This window comes from Neopelma chrysocephalum, unplaced genomic scaffold (assembly GCF_003984885.1).
Source record: "Neopelma chrysocephalum unplaced genomic scaffold, ASM398488v2 Primary Assembly neopelma1_103b, whole genome shotgun sequence".
Classification (NCBI taxonomy): domain Eukaryota; kingdom Metazoa; phylum Chordata; class Aves; order Passeriformes; family Pipridae; genus Neopelma; species Neopelma chrysocephalum.
The window spans coordinates 3746916-3764415 of NW_020897767.1; the positions used below are offsets into that span (position 1 = coordinate 3746916).

At 39.6% G+C, this 17500-nt stretch overlaps 1 protein-coding gene across 10 annotated transcripts in view; it reads left to right on the forward strand.

Annotated features, from left to right (window-relative positions):
* Positions 1-17500, forward strand: part of GTDC1 (glycosyltransferase like domain containing 1) — a 181218-nt gene that overhangs the window by 148376 nt on the left and 15342 nt on the right. For all 10 annotated transcript variants that reach the window (XM_027695901.1, XM_027695898.1, XM_027695906.1 and 7 more), the window contains one exon: positions 14992-15101. In XM_027695901.1, coding sequence (XP_027551702.1) covers positions 14992-15101 — 110 coding nt within the window. The remainder of the gene's footprint in view (positions 1-14991; positions 15102-17500) is intronic.

Below are 17500 nucleotides of genomic sequence, written 5' to 3' on the forward strand. Positions count from 1 at the left end.
ATTTAGAATCATAGAATCCTTTAGGTTGGAAAAGACCTTTAAGACCATTGAGTCCAACCATAAATCATCATGTACAACCATATTGGACATGTGGGACTGAGTCCAGAGAAGTCCACAAAGATGATTAGAGAGATTGAACCTGTCTCCTGTGAGGAAGGGCTGAGAGAATTGGGATTGTTCAGCCTGGAGAAGAGAAGGCTTTGTGAAGACCTCAGAGCCTCTTCCAAGTACCTAAAGGGGCTCCAAGAGAACTGGAGAGGGACTCTGGACAAGGGCATGGAGTGACAGCACAAGGGGAAATGGCTTCACAATGACAGAGACGAGGAGTAGGTTGATATTAGGAAGGAAGTCCTCCCTGTGAGGGTGCTGAGGCCCTGGCACAGGTTGCCCAGAGAAGCTGTGGCTGCCCCATCCCTGGAAGTGTTCAAGGCCAGGTTGGACAGGACTTGGAGAAATCTGGGCTTGTGGAAGGTGTCCATGCCCATTGCAGGGCGTGGAACAATATGGTCTTCAAGGTCCCTTTCAACCCAAACCATTCCATGATACTATGATACTTGAAGGATGAGTATATTATGAGGAGGACAGTGACCGGTGTGGCGTGATCCTCCTCTCCCCCTCAAAAACTAGCCCACCAGCATTTATACATCCATTATTTCCTCTCACTGTCCCCAGTGAGGCCACAGACATTTGCCAAACCTATTTTTTACTGTAGTTGAGGTACACCAGCATGTTCCTCAGCTCCCTTTGCATATGAGCATGACAGTGGATGTGTGAAGCTGCAAACCTGTTGCACCCCTGGCCACAGACATGTCATCCAGGTGGCATGTGTGTAATTTTATTAAAAGATTGGTGGCTCTTTACTTTGCTCTTTCACGGAGAAGATCTGCAGTTGCTGCTTTGAACTCAAGTCATTCACCCAAACCTTATGTTTTCTCTTTTTCCCTGTGTGCTCTGTATCATCTCAGCAGTTAAATGCTTGATAAGAGAAAGTTGTCAGAAATCAATTCTTCTTCCCCTAATTGCACGAGTGTGATAAAAAAAAATCACACGGGGAATCTGCAAGAATTTACACACACATGCAAACAAATAGCTGCTGTCAATTCACGTGGAGGATCTGATAAGGCTGTTATCTCCTGTCATACCTACCAGTGTGTGACAAGAGCGTGGGGAAGGACAGGGGGCAGGAAATATGGGAGCAGGAGGAACGGCAGTGGAAGTCACATTGAGTAAATTCAGAAGAAAAAAACCCGCAAATCTAGATGGCAACAATTATCTGAAGATGTCTGGTGTAAGGGAAAGCGGTGTGTGCAGAGATAGTGTATGTATTTTAATGTAGGGTATCACAAAGAAATGAGTGCATGGAGGAAAGGTGATGTTGTTGTCACCATGTGCTGTACTAACATGTGGCTGCCCACTGTGAGGACCTGGTCCTCTTCACTCTGGAGAGAGTCCTTGGAAAGGGATTTTTAGTAGTATTTTGTCTTTATTTTATATATATAAAATATATTTTTAAATGATACATAATATATAACATTATATAATATATAATATTTTTTATATATATATACACAAAACACAAGTATTAAATAATAACTTGTTCCTCTTTATCTTGGCAGCACAATACAGAATTTGTGTAGTTACTGTTTGAATTCACAATTCACAACTATTGCATATAGAGACACTTGAGAATATACAGTGACTCATATTTTCCTCATGCTGTTGAATATTTTGGACCAAAGCTTATCCCATCAAGTTGCAGGTGTGGCAGGACAACAGAAGAGGAAAGAATAGATGATCCACCTAGAAATCACTTTTGAGTACCCAGAAGTGCCATTAGGCTCAACAGGCATCCTCTACTTTGTGAACAGCCTGCAGAGAACAAGTAGATGTGGCGAATAGATTAGACAGACTGAAAAAATAGTCATAAAATGCAAGGGTTTATGCAGCTTTAACTAGAAGGTACCAGGTAGGATAAAAAGCCCAAAGGATGTAAATTAACAATTTCAAAACGAGAACTTTTTAGCAATGCCTAAGAAAATACTCCCAAAGAAAACAGTGGTCACCGGGGCTGAGATAGAGATGACATGTGGTGAATGAACCTGTTTCATGAACGTGTATGTGGATACATTTGTGTAAAAGCTGACAACTGTCCTTCTTGAACACTTGAAAATGGTCTAACTTCACCTTCATGCAAGCTGGGGTTAAGTCTGAGGGCAGATACTAGTTTTTTAGAGTCACAGAATCGTTTAGGTTGGAAAAGACCTCTTGAGGATCATCGAATCCAACCGCTAACCCAGCGCTGCCAAGTTCACCACTAACTCATGTCCCCAAGTGCCACATCCATACGGCTTTTAAATCCCTCCAGGGATGGTGACTCAACCAAATAACAAATAAGAAAGTTAATGCAATAATCTGAGAAGTTCAGCTTTAGCTGGAAGGCCAATTTGGAAGTGTCCGTTCTTTGGTTGTTCATTCAGTGAAGTCTAACCTTGAAATGTCTTCCTGCAGCAGAGGGATTAGGGACATTGAACCTTTCCAGTGGAAGATGTGCTGTTCCTTGATCACAGTTTTTAAGAGCTTGTGGAAATGTTCAGCACATAATGAAGGTGTGAAAGTTCTGCTAAGTTCTGAACACCTCAGCATCAATTCTTTCTTACAACCCATTTCCTTGAAGGGCTATAGGCAGTTGATAGTCCAGGGGAGAAAACATCTCAAATTATGATAATGGCAAACAAAGATGATTTGTATTGCTTTTGCATTCTTTAGCTGTAAAGCCAGATATAAATTTGAGTATTTTGTCGTGTTTATATTATAGGCAGAGCCTAAAATAACTGTTCCAAGAGTTGGAACACAATTGGCCTTGTGATCCTCTCTTCTGTTTCCTTCCTACCTGCTCTCTGATTGAGATGTGGGTAACTAGAAGTTCAGAAGAACCATCCTGTAGCTACAAACAAAATTGAAACCTATCGGTTTTGCAAATTTTAAGGCAAACGCTTCATCCTGTGATAGAATGGCAGGAATTAAGTGAGGGCTGTGACATTCACCTGTGAGGGGCTGAGAGACTTGAGCCAAACAGAGAGTACCAAGATCTTCCCTCACAAACCTTAAGGAACACAAAAATATTTGGACTACTTGCACTTGTGTACACTTTGCCCTTCTGTAAAAACTTGAATCTGTTAGTATTTCAAAGTGAATAGTTGGGATCTGACCTTAGAAGTAGAGAAACTGAGGCAGGAAGTGAATTACCACAAGAGGAAATGGCCTCAAGTTGTACCAGGGGAGGTTTAGATTGGATATTAGGGAAAATCTCTTCATGGAAGGGCTTGTCAAGCTCTGTCACTGGCTGCCTGGGGCAATGGTGGAGTCACCATCCCTGGAGGAATTTAAAAGATGTGTAGATGTGACCCTTTGGGGACGTGGGTTAGTGGTGGCCTTGGCAGTGCTGGGGTAATGGTTGGACTTGATGATGGTTGAGGGCTTTTCTGACCTGAATTATTCTGTGATTCTCTGATCTTTTAGCTTTCCAATAAATTGCATGTTTGCCAGTCATATCAAAAGATCCACAGAGGGCAGTGAAGGTGTTTGGGTTTGAGTGGTGTTTTTTCTCCTCTGGTTTCAATTGCCTGGGCTCCTGATTAATCGTCGAAGGAGTTCGCTCCGTTGGCGTCGGCAGCGTGCGAAAGGAGAGAGGAACTATCTCAGAAACACAAAGAGCTGAAATATTTTGTGATCTCTTCCCACTCAGATGTATCCTTCAAGTCGCGTTCCCTCAGTCGAGGGAAATAATTTCAGTTACCCTGGTCACAGCAGAAAGCAGTCCTCTTTTTGAATGCCTTTTTTCATTAATGTAGATATGTTTCTGAGATGAGAGACGATGTTTCTTCTAATTACGGTTACATGTAGCTAATTTCCTTTTTTTAAAAGCTCAGTGTGAAAGTCAGTTTCCTTTAAAAAGGGGGGGGGGAGAAAAAAGTGATACAGCTGATGTTCCTGTTGCCTTAGCAACAGATTTATTTATTAGGGTCTGAAATGACATGAGTTAATATACCACATACCTGCTGATCGGCAAACTCTCCTATTTCAGCTCCAGTTGACAATTAAGTCCTGGACAGCTACAGCCAGGGGTTAATGTTACTCATTAGGAGAACTAGGTCATTACTGGGATATCAAGGCACTTAAGGCAGCATGGATAAAATACAAAATTCAACATCTCAAGGAGTGAGGGGTTTTATGTTAATTAACCTTATTTTCCTTTCATTAAAAAAAATCTTTCATATATGCATATGACAGTGGATCAATTAATTGGGAAAGGGAAAAAAAAAGAGAAGTAAGTTGTAGTTTACTTTCCTCTCCTAGTTGTCTTCATTTCCTTTGGAAGGGTTTCATTATTTTATGGAAAATTCTTATGTCTATATGATGAGTAAAAAGGGTATTAAAATTAAGAAGGGAATCATCATGGAAATCAGCTTTACCACAAGGGAATGAGCAAATAAAAGCCTTGGAAATGAAAATAAATAAGCTTTGCTAATACCTCACCTAAGGAGCAGAATATAAGCCCATCAGAGCTTGGAGATATTTAGAGGTACTTCTTTGCTTCTTTATTAAGCAGTTACATAGTTATTTGACCTTCAGAAACTGAAACTTTAGAGAACTAATTCAAGTTGTTGGCAAATATTCTATTTACAGGAAGCTGATTGGTGGCTTAGCCGACAGTAACTCCTGTAGTTAGTAACTGGCTTCTGATTTCCAGGAAAATTAAATATATTCTCTGAAAGTTTTATTAAGATATCTGAGTGGGAGTTTTAACTTGATAAGTCATGAGTGATTTAATAAAGCTCTCCTGAAAGCCTTTATTTACTAACTTTTAGCAGACTTCATTCTGATACTGGAGAACTTAATAGGCTGAAAAAGAATCGCATTAAAATGAAACTTATTTTTTTACTCACTGTTTCCCCAAATACACTTGGTTCTTTCACTTGTACTAAGCACTCTACTTTCTTTTCTATATTTAAGCTCTGTGGCCCAATTCTGCTTCTTATTGTGTTTAGACCAATTTGGTGTAAAACCTTTCTCCATTCCTGTCAAGTCAAGGTTGAAGCAGCATCTTACCTGGGCTGCACTTAATGAACCATTGTATTGGGTTGTAAGAGCACTGTTACCTGTAACAAAAGCAAAATTCAAGCCCTGTGAGAGGTTTTTGACTTCATGGGGTGGTTTTACATATAATAAAAAAGTTAAATAATATCAAGATTCTGCCTGAAATATCACACGCAAAAACCTTCCTTCAGGGCCAGGTTGGGTTGGGTTTGGAGTAACCTCATCTAGTAGGGGGTGACCCTGCCCATGGCAAGGGAGTTGGAATGAGATGAGCTTTAAGATCCTTTCCCACCCAAGCCATTCCATGATTCTATGATGCTGTGATTCCTTCTGTGCTATCCAGCTGCTCACAGAGTAGCCATTTCAGTGCCATCCTCTGGAGCCTGTTACAATAAATGCTTGAGCCATGATTGAGAAACTGATTTTGAGTTAATGTAAGTCTACAACTGCATCACCTGGACGTTTGAAGATCATTTAAGTTTGGAACAGATCCATCAGTTTGCCTTAACAGCTCCAATAAGCTTGGCTTTCTTTATTCCCATGGCAGGAAACTCATTTTAGGGTGTCTTTTCTCCTCTTGTACAGCTGTGAAACCCAAGTCTTAGAGCAGAAACACACGTGAACTGGTGGGATTAAGGATTTCTCTCAAGGCTCTTCCACCTATGGCTATCAAAGCAATCCTTCTCTACTCCATTCACCTAATCTGGTTTTGGCCTTTCAAACCTCTTCCTTCTGCCTTTGCCAGGCTCAGTTCCCTGGGCACCTCCTCATACACAGTCATGCGCAGCAAATTTGTATCTCATTCTTCTCTAGTTCCTCAGCCTTTCTCTGTCTCCATCTTTTCACTCCCTGTCTCTGCAAGGGACCTTCAGCAACACCCTGGTCCCTGTTTTCTCCTAAGGCCCCTTGTTCAACCCATCTTGTCCTCTTGGTCTCTTACACTGGTTTCCCATTTTCCCCAGTATGAACTGGCCTTGTGTTGTATCTTTTCCCCATCTCCTTTACTTCTTCACTCAGTTCCCAATTTCTTTGCCATGCTATTCTTTCAGAGCTGGTCATATTGATCAGATCCTACTTGTCCCCTTTGCTTTTTTTCTGATTCACATCTAAGAGTTTTAATAAAACTAGAAAAGCTTAATGCTTGTATATTCCTTGTTTATTTCCTTATTTTCAGTGCATATGAACCAGTTCTTTAATCTGCAAAGTCCAGTCATTTTATTCTGAGTGCAGCAGATGAGTCATTGAAAGTGAAGACAGGATCTGTGTTCATAGTTCAGATATTAGATCCTGCCTGGGTCTTGGCAGCCTGACCTCCAGCAGTAGGACTGTCCTGCTCAGCTTTAGCCTAAGGTGTGCCCAAGACATGGGCATTGTTCAGTGACCAGGCACAAAAAAGACATTTTCCAAAGGCCTGGCTACGCTTTTAGGAAGATTTCCAACACATCCAACAAAAAACATATCTTGGACTGAAAACCAAATACATCCAAATATTCAGTTCTTACTTGAAAACAAAAAGACCTTCAAATACATAAAACAGAGACTTATTTAAAATCTAATACATCCAAGATATGCTTTGCAGTTTTACTAGATAGTGTTGTGTTTTGGTTTTTTTTCATCTTGTTCTTGGATGTTCTGGAAAACTTTGGGCAGAACTTTTCTAGAAGATTATAGTCCAAGATAAGCCTTAGTTTTGGGAAACATCATAAGCAAGGACAGAAGAGGTTTTGTAATACAAAGTCCCAGGCAAACTTAGCAGATGGTGCCACCAGCCCCCATTGTAATTCACAGCACCCTGGACCAAAGTATGGGAATAGCCTTCAGGAGACAAAAATCAAATATTTCAGAAGCAAGTGATCTAATATTTCTCCTTATTTTCACCAGTAATAGGAGGGTTATGTTTCTTCCTTTGAAGCTCTTTTTAATTAGTTTCCTCTTCTTGCAACACTGTTTGACTCTTGTCTCTTTCCCTTCTCTTCCCTGTTCTCCTTTTCTGCCTGTTTTCACCCTTTTTCCCCCCTCCCTTTGTCCTCTAATCACCACTTTTTCTCAGCTGTTTGTGCAAAACCTAACTCAATTCAATGAGTTGATTCCTCATTCTGAAAGCAGTGAGATTTGGAGTTACTTTTATCATGTTGGATAATGAGTTTCAAGCCTTGGTCTTGGTGCCAGGAAAGTTCCTGGTTGGGAGCTGTTATAAGGATGAGTTATCTCAGGTACCTGAGATATTATAATAATAATAATATAATTTTATATATTTTATATATATAATTATAATATAATATAATATAATAATATAATATTATAGTAATAATTACTCTTGGGGTATTAATCAGTAAAGACCAGGACTTAGTGTTTGACCCAGGCAAGTGGTGGAGTATTAAGTAGTTGTAGCTTGGTGATGTGAATCCACCATGGAAATCAGAGAGGAGCCACTTGTAAGGTGGGATCACCATTCCCAGGCAAATCTGTAGTAGTGTAGTTTTTATGTAGTAATTTATATATAAATTTGTATTTATATACAACTTCTTCTGTTCTTTAAAGGAACCACTTGAGTACATGGTTATCTACTTATTATCCTATTCATAACCATTCATTGTTACCATTGCATAACTTTTTTATAGTATTTTATATTTGAATTACAGTTGGGTATGTTGTATGTGGTTATCAGGGCTGTCAGAGTCGCTCAGGTATTTTATCTCATCCCAACCACAGGAAACCTTTTCCCGTGTTACCTTTGGAACACTAGAGGTAGTTACTTCAATTTTTTTTTAAATAAACTGTTTGGGCTTAGTCCCTAGCAGTTACTGGGTTTTATTGCAAATTAAAATAAAATGTTTTTTTATCTGAACCCTCTGCTTTGGAGCAGCCAGGCTGGCCGAGTTGGAGTAAAAGAAATGAAAGGCATCATTGATTTTTACACCAACATAACTGAGACCAAACACCAGTCTTTGTCTTCAAAGGTTAATCTCCCTTTAGGAAATAAGCAGGAGGCTCCATGACTGATGCTGATCCGGAGGTTTCTTTGGTTAGAGAACGTGCAATATTTTATTTTGAGTTTTTCCTTCATGAGTTGTGAGGGGAGAAGAAGAATCTAAACAATAAACTCCCAAGGTTCTTTTTTTTTTTCCCCTTTTTTATGAATCTCTTGTAGATAACACGAGATAGGAGAAAATGCTTTTCCAGCGTAAAGCAAAAGGCCACCCATTTTTCTCAGGCCTGTGATTTGAACAAATCAGAGGGTAAAATACACACTCCTCACTGTAAATACGTCATGGACTCTAATAGAAAATAAAACACTGTCTTTGCCAGTACTGTTTGGCTGCTTTTTGCCTCCCCAGTGCCATTTTTTAATTCCTGGCTTGCAGAGGTGTTCTGCAAGCACAGGCAAGGATTAGGACCTTTTTTGCTTGTAGGACCTCCAGTTGCCAGCTGAAATTTATTCTGTAGGGTCCTTTTTTTCACACAAAAGCATTTTCTTCTACTTGACTCCATTTTCTGTGAACTGAGGGGGTATTAGATATTGTGGTAACTTTTGATGCTGATGATGCCAGACAATGTTTAGAGGCACAATTACAGCAAAGACATTTTATAAAGCAGATCAGCTGAAAAATAAAACTCACTGGACTTAACTACATATTTACAGTCTACCTCTACCTCATCTTGGAAATGTAAAAAGAGGGGAAAATACTGTGATAAATTGAATAAACGAAAAGCAATTAACTTTTTCTTCATGTTTGCATTTCACAGTTATTTCTGTTTCCCCTGTTTCTTTTCTAATAGCTCTTTCCTGGCAGTAATATTTTCTCTTTTGCAGTTATCATGAGCATTGTTACCACAAATTTGATATTGGAATTTTAATTTTTTTCTATCACTTTTTTTCCCCCCTAATCTTAACATAGAAAATGTATTTTAAAGTCATTTGATTTAGGAAAGTATTCCGTGAAAATAATTACTAGAATGTATTTCATTTGATATATTGAATAGGCTTGTAACATGAGTCCTCTTACTTTGAGAAGAATATTATTCTCCTAAAGTATTTACTGATTCTGATTCTCACCATATGAAAGCTCCTCTAAGACCATATCTTGCAGATGGGGAAACCTGGGCAGAGCTGTCTCATGGGAAATCAGTGTCAGGAAAAGACCAGAAATCTGCAATTCTCTGTTTTGAAGGCAAGGTTTATTTTTTTGTGACTACACTTCTGCTTTCTAACATTGTTGGATTACAACAAACCTATATTCAAATTTTTCTGAGCTCAAGATTAAAAGTGAAATATCAAAGTGTAATACAGCAAGTAGTATCATGCAATGAAAAAATCCTTGATATTGTTCTTTAGGTTGGGTTTGGCCTGAAGTGGAGCCTTGTTTTTAGTTCTGTAGGGTGTGCGTGCAAAGACTGCACCATTTATTGATGTGCTGCTGTTGGCTTCTTGAGAATGCCCTGGAAGATACAGGGAACAGGAGACTGATGTCATATGATCCCTCTTATCAGCCTGTGGCCTTCTCATCACCCTTCCCATGGCTGTACCAGGTCAGGCCAAACAGGAAAGAACCTCAAGTTCCTGCTGTTATCACCCCAAACAAGAATGTTCCTGGGGTAAAGGCACCTTCCAGCTCCTGGCAGAGACTGTCCTTGCTTTTCTTCACCTTCTTTCTTTCACATATTTGAACTCTGACAAGGGTTTTTGCAGATTTTCTGCCTGTTGCTCCACGGTGCTTTTGCTCTCCATCCTCTCTGTGCTGTGATTCCCTGTTCCTCCCACCACGTGCCTTTGCTCTCTTTATTCTCTTCCTCTTGGTTCTCCTCTTCTGCTTCCTATTTTACATCTTTACTGTTTTTTCTGACCTTTTCTCTAGCATTGTCAAATACTTTCTACAGCTTCTCCCTATCTCCAATTTTGCTTTTTCTGTATTCTTTCATTTTCCCAATCCTGTGTCTTTTCCTTTTTCTCTTTTGTTTACCCTGGATTTATCCTTTTCCTCCCTGGGTTTGGATATGCCATAATTTTTTAGGTTTCACTAGGAATATTTATATTTTTTTATGATTTTGTTTCTCTTCTAGTGGTTCTCCTCCCCTTTACATTGCTTTGCCCACCTCCTCTGCCCTGTTGCTGCCAAACTCACACCTCACTATTTCACTTTCTCGAAAGTAAAGGACCAGTATCATTCATGTCAACGTCTGTGTCTTTGAAACATCATTTCCTTAATTTTTAATTATTGATTCTGTGCTCATGGGCTTCCCCAGCCCCCCATCCCTGCCCCTCACACCTTCCCTGTGCTCCACTGCAGCCATGCCTTCTCCTGGTTGATGTCCTCTGTCCCCTTCTCTTCTCCCTGGAGGTCTCTTGGCTCTTGTCTTTGATCTCCACAACTGCTGCCCAGCTTCCTCAATAATGAGTGATACTTCAGTGGCCTATTTTACCAGCTATTTTCTAGTAATCGTTGTAGGCAGGCAGAAATCAATCTTTTAGCTCTTGCTTGTCGTAAAAAATTTTAAAAAATTAAAAAATTCAAATGCTGCTTCAACTTCTGAAGATTTTATGCCATTTCCCACCTTTGCTCGTCTGACATTCAGGTAATTTTGTGAAATGGGGAGGCAGAAGGAGATGCACCCAGTGTGGATTGCTTGGATTTAAGGCACTGTACAATGTGAAATATTACTGCATGCCCTCACAATTTGGGATTCTCTCCTGCTGAAAATCTCCCATGCTAAATGTCCTAAGAAGATTAAGATCAACCCTTTTAATATTGCTTTTAGCTGAGCTTATTTGTAACCCTTTCAGACTATGTAGCACCTTAATGGTTGTACTCGATGGTCTTAAAGGTCTTTTCCAACCTAAATGACTCCATGATTCTAAGAGATGTCACGACAGGGCTGTTGCTTTCACAAGAATTACATACTATATGTAGTACATACTATTTCCTCAAATATTAACACTTTCTCCCCTGGTTTTGCACTTTTATGTTACTGATTAAATACATTACCCTCAGGTTTTAATTTTTTTTTAATATACTACATTTATTGTAACCTTTGAGCAAGTCCTGCCTCTTTTCCACAACTCTTCTACTTCCTAATTGCATTGCTAGATGTGCCTTCTTCCAAATCCTAAATAACTATGATTATCACCATGTAGGATAAGTTTACATATACTTAAAAAATTAAACTAAAATCAGAGAAGACCATATGGGTCTCTTACTGAATTCAGGAGATGAATATGCATTGAATAATGTAAAGGGCCAAATTCTGTTAATTTTTTATATATTTTTTCAATGTTTTTCCCCATCACTGGGTATCTTACATCCCCGGGGAATAACTCCAGTGTAGCTGGTCTCCATGTACTCTCCTTCCACTCACAGCAATGGGTAAGGCTCGAGGGCTCAGGCTGAATTCCCAAAATCCCTGAAGAGCAGAAGGGTGTTTTGGAGCCTGTTGCCATTGATTGTATGGAGGAGCATCATCCTAGTGCTATGAAGTTGCTTTTTTAAATCATTTGAGGCTGAAAAGAGGGATGTCAAGTCATCAATTAATCCTGACAGCATCCTTCTGTGGTGAAGAAATAATATTGTCACACCCATATTATGAACAGAGAATCGAAGGCAGAGATAATGGAGGCTCAGCACTGGTGCTGCTGCTCCCACCACCTCCCATTCCCCATTCAAGGACACTCTTCAAAGTTTTCAGATTACAAAGAAAAGTCACTAAATCAAGCTGAACCCTGGACCTTGTCCCCCTGCCCAGAACCTCAGCCAGTTCTTAAGAGAGATTTCAGATCTCTCTTAAAATGGGTGTTGGACTCAAAAATAGAAAATCCTGGGTAAAAGAAAAGTAATGTGCAGTATCTGAACAAGGAGATGGAATGTTTCCAAGGCAGGGCTCTCAAATCTGAATGTAGGTATGGTGTCTGTGTCTGTTTTGGGGCATTTACAGCTGGAATTTGGTCATTCTGGTGTTTTCATGTTCTTACAATGACATTTAGAGCATCTTCATCCCATGCCCAGTTCTTATTTTTCGTTTATCAGATGCATATCCAATCAAGTGAAAATACAAAAGCATTTCAAATACCTCAACTGAACAACAAAGCCAGACCCTGGAGTCACATTAGCTTGATTTTTTCCCTAAACATAATATCTTAAAAAAAAAAACCTGCATTTTAATACCAGGCTTTTATACTGTTTTGCAGTTCTTCTTCGGGAAATGGAGTATATATAATTAATACTGTTTAATAAAGCTCAAAAATGCAACAGATGCAGCCAAAAGTGCACATCATTTTGAGCAGATCTTTACAGAACAGACATTCCATATTGTGTTCATCTTTTTCCACGATCACTGCTATGGCAATCTGGTGTGTTTAGCAGTTGTTGCTGAGTAAGGCAGACTGGATTGTATATGATTTTCTCCATGTCAGCCAAGAAACAGAGCTCTCTTCTTTTTGATGCAGCAAAGAGGTGGTCTTGTACTATTTATTGCTTTCTACCAGGAGCAGCTAATACCTGTAGTAACCTGCAAGAATAATAATACACTTCAGTCTGTAGGTGCAAGGACTAGAAGCTTTCTGGAGGTCTTTACTGAAAATAAATGGGTTGTGGGGTGGAGAAGTCACAGGAACTAATAAATCAGATGAACCCCCAAATAGAAAAGCTATAAGATTCACAAAATATATAATTAAAATCTGTGAGTATCACCCTAAAAGTGAAATATTTTAAACGGGTATGGAAGGAGGTTCACCTACAGCAGAAAACCCGTAAGAGAGGCTCCAGTGCAGAGGAAACGTTTCCCCTTTCAGCATTCCTTCTGAGTGCCAAATTTTCCTTCTGTTCTTCCCCACCTATTAAACAAAGCTGCAACTTCCAATTCCTATCAGTTTTCCTAAATATGTGCAGCTTATGTGGCTTCGCCGAGCTGTAAGGCTCCGTGTTCTCCTGCCAGCTCCTTGACAATGTGGCTCCAACAGCATCCTCCACTTTTGGCTGCCTCTGGGACCCCTGGTCTCTTCTGGAAAGCGAGAGGGAAAGCATATCCTTTGCTGGAAGGACTTTTTGTGACTGTGAAGCTGATAGCGGGGCTGTGAAGAGCTTGGAAGGATCTCTGTCGGCATCGTGGCTGTGGAGTCTGCCGGCTCAGGGATGTGTCGGTCCATCGGGATGAGCGGATCCGGGGTGGGCTCACAGCGTCACATATAAAGCACCCACAAAGCCTGTCTTTGGGAAACTGAGGCTAAGGGGAAACTTTGTGATGAATTTCACTGACTCCCAGCATCAAGGTTGTTTTCCTTGCAAGCATTTACATTTGGGATGTTCCTTTCCAGCCAAATCCAAATCCTGAGTTGCGATCCCGCGTCCCACGAGCTGGGCATTTGGAGGGAACTGAATACTGGCAGCATGTTTCTGCACAGAAGTTACCTACCAGAAACAGGTGGCTCGTTTAGGAGTGAGGATGCAGTAAACTAATAGACAAAGATCTGGGATCTTTGCAACTGGGAGAAACCCACTCTCCAAGCCAGTGCTCATATCCACTTCGGTTACTGGAACCGCCGTGAAAGCTCCTGGTTCACAGATGTGAAACAAATTACAGAGCTTATGCAGTTGCATTCCTCCTTATTATTGGGAACAAAACAAATCTGGGGGATGGAGGACTTCTTAAAGTGATTATTGTCTGGCTTTATTTTAAGAAAATGCTACTAATTCTGAAAGCTCCCCAGTTCCTGAAGGTTTCTCAGCCTAGGGAAGTCACATTAATTATAAGATTAATTTATTTTAATTCCCTAAACCAAAAATATTGACTGAATGAGAAATTAAGACGTGTAGAGCTGCAGATGTCATTCGGCTTCAGATTTCCTGAATGATATAATTATTAATCTTTCATATAGCAGAGTCACAGACCTACAGATTCATTCTGCAAAATTACTCTGTGAAGAAAGACACCAGGACAGCTGAGCTATAGATTTGCCCTTAATACAGGAAGGAAAAAGGTGGAATTTTCTAAATAATAAATAAAACCAAAATATTTTAAAGGCATATGGTGCACATCTGTCTGGAATACAATAATTTAAAGCAGAGTAATTAAAGGCAAGATATAATATTCACCTTAGAGTGCGGAAATTATCTCATTTCTTTTTTAATATAAATGGTGGAATTCAGAAATTTAGATCATTTGTGATACCTTTTGAACCTCTCATTTTGTGCTAGTAAAGGAGATAGATTAGAAAATTGGGGGGTTAATTTATTTTTATGTAAACCTGAATTGTGTTTCATGTCATTGAGTGTCATATCCATACAAACCCTTAATATTATCTTCAGCTGAAATTATAAATAAGTACAGGTTTCTTATATTCTGTTTTAACTTCTAGTTAACTTCTTAAAAGTCTAAAGGTTGAAAATGCCTTGTGGTAGTTTATCCCTTTCTTTACCTAAAGCACTGAATGGATTGGAAGCTTTTCATGAGTATAGCATGGATTCCTAAAATTCCAGTTTGGGAAATCCTGTGCATTTAGGGAAAGTTTTTGATTGACCTATTTTTCCTTAAAAAAAAGGGTGAACTGTAGTGGAAGTCATATACATACTTTTGACAGGCAAAAAAAATAGTTTTCTTCCTACCCAATTTTTTAAAATGCTTTTACCTTCAGTTGAGTGAGATGTTCCTTGGTCCTTCTCACTTGGTAATTTGAAGAGTGAAGGAATCAGTTTAAGACAGGGAAGAGAGAAGAATCTGATGAAATTGTGATCCTGTGTTGAGGAAAATGTTCAACCATGCAGTGTAAGCAAAGAAAAGAGGGAAATTACACTGAGGACATTTAGTCTCCAAAAGTACAATTTAAAAGAAATATTGTTCTGATGAAAAAAAAATCAAACAATTCCACAAGTAAACGATACTGAGATAAGTTCTGTTTGTTTTAAGGGAACATGACAAAGACCCTGAAACTTTCTTTAAAGTCCTGATGAAGCTGAAAGACGAAGATCTGCCTTTCCATGTGTCTGTCCTCGGAGAGACTTTCAGTGAAATTCCAGGTACCTTCCATTTTTAACTTCCAATAAAGTTAACATAAAATAGATGCTTCCATAAGTCGCTTTCATGTACGTATTTTCTTATCTAAGTGGAAAGAATGTGTTTAAAATCTTCCTGGTTGTAAAACTAAATAATATTGATACATTGTAAAATTAAAATTATTAAACATGGTAAGCATTTTTTATTTTACTTGTCAGACCAAAACTTTACTTATGACTTTTGGTTCAGTAACACTTCTATATTTATTTACATAGAGAGATAGGTGTGAGTGATTGGATAGCTCAGATAGGAAACAAAATCTTTCAGGTCAAGGCCACTCATCTGAAATCCAGACTGCGATTTTAGCAGGTGAAAACACTTAGTTCCCTTTCAGACGTGAGGTTAAGGGCTGCTGTGGAGAGCTTCTGGTTTGTATCTGGCATGAAAGTGGTCGTTAATCTTTAATATTTTTATACCACTCTTTTGCGCACTCCTTCCGTTTCTTGGCTTCTGAGAACCACCACTCTGTGAACAGTTTCACCTATCTGCAAAATAAATGGATTTTATTCAGGCACACACAACTTTGTGCCTGAGATATTGTGGCAATAAAGAGAATGATGAAATCTTGTACTGGGTGCATTTGTAATAAATTAAACCGTTTAAAAATGTACATTAATGACAAGCGAGTGTCAAAATATCCAATGTTTCAGCTCATACATGTTTTCCAAAGTGTAGACTTGCATCCCTCTGCCTCATCAGTCTGTGAAAATAGACTGGGGATTAGTTTATTTGTCAGGTCTGTCATATCTGTTGCCTGCTGGACTGGTGATATTTCAATTGGTTTAGTTTTGATTTTGCCGTTTTTAAGACGCCAAGGAATTGATCTGATCCAAATAACTTTCGGGTCCCCAACTGTGGCACAGCTGGATTGGAAAAAGAGGTAATAATTCGGTAGCAGGAAATTCTTCGTGTTTTCTGTCCACTTCCTTTTTAGACAGTTTTCTGAAAGCCTGTTCTTCCAGGCAAGCCTTATCACAGATCCCAAGGCAACGTTGCTTTCCAGACTGAGCACACCAGATTTCTTAGAAGGAGAAATTTCTAAGGAATATGTGACAGATAGGAATATACGATGGTGCGCTGCGGGAACAGATTCTATTGACACTCATTTTGGATGTTGTTACATATCTCATTTGTGGCTTCAGTACTTATGAATAATGTAGATCATCCTAAATTTATGCCAGTATATCAAATCTATATGCCGCACCTCTTGTCTTGTCAATTCATTCATCCTCGTGTATAAATAGAGTCTATAGAAGGGGCAGTGTGGTGAAATGTGTCTCATCACCATGTATCTCATAGGGCCATATTCATACAAATGACATATGCAGGTCATTGCTAACAAGCACCAATAAAACCTGTTGCACATACTTTATTGAAAATCTATTTGGGAGGTTTTTGCGGGCTTTTTTTTGTTTAATGAATTGTTGGCACTTTGTTTCCTTTCCCTCCAATTACAGGACCAAATTCTCTCAGTGTTATAAATGTCACATTTACAGTCATTGGTAACAGGAAAAGTGGATGACGTATTTCTTTATTCGGTAATCATTCATTTATTTGAAGCCCTCATTTTTCAGTAGCTTGCTGGTTTGAAATCCACAGCAAATATCCAATAGGAAGTTAAGAAATCTTTACTTCTCAGTGGTGCTAAAGCTTGGGTTTAGACTCTAAAGGAATCAAGAGGTACGACTTAAGCCTTCAGTCAAGTGTGCTTTGGAAGGGGCAATTCCTCCCTTGGGCAAGAGAACGAATAGTCCATGACTGGCTCTTGTTTGGGATTTGTCAGTGGTGAGGAGTTAAGGCTGGCAGTATCCCAACAATAACCAGAAGTTGCTCCTCATGAGTAGAGTTGTTGTGTGTGTCTCTTCTTTGATCGTCACGCGCGTAGTACGAGCATCATTTTCAATTAGAGATTTCAGTCAGTTTTCTGTCATTGATGCTCCTCTGTCCTAGGGAATGAGCTGCACTTCCATTGTGGTTTTATGGTCCATCAAATTTTGGCTAGATAACGGTAGCAGCGGAGCAATGTGCATGTTGGAGAGGCTGGCACAGATATTTGAGCCCTGTACTGAGAACCAGCATCTCTGCATCCTTACCCTAATGCTGCCCAAACAACCTGCCATCCTCTGGCCATCCCAAATCTCCTCATTCCCCTGTCACCTCCACCCCTGAGCTCTAAAACACTCAGACCTTTCTCAGAACCTTGACTGTACTCACTGCAGCTTTTTCACTGTTCCTCCATCCAGTCTGCTTGTTTCCACCCTGCCTGCCAGCACATCTTTGGTCTTTCCTGTACTCTCCATCTGGTTCCTTTTCATGTTGCTTCTTCCTTTCCCAGCCCGGTGCTCTCCTCCTTTTTTCCAGA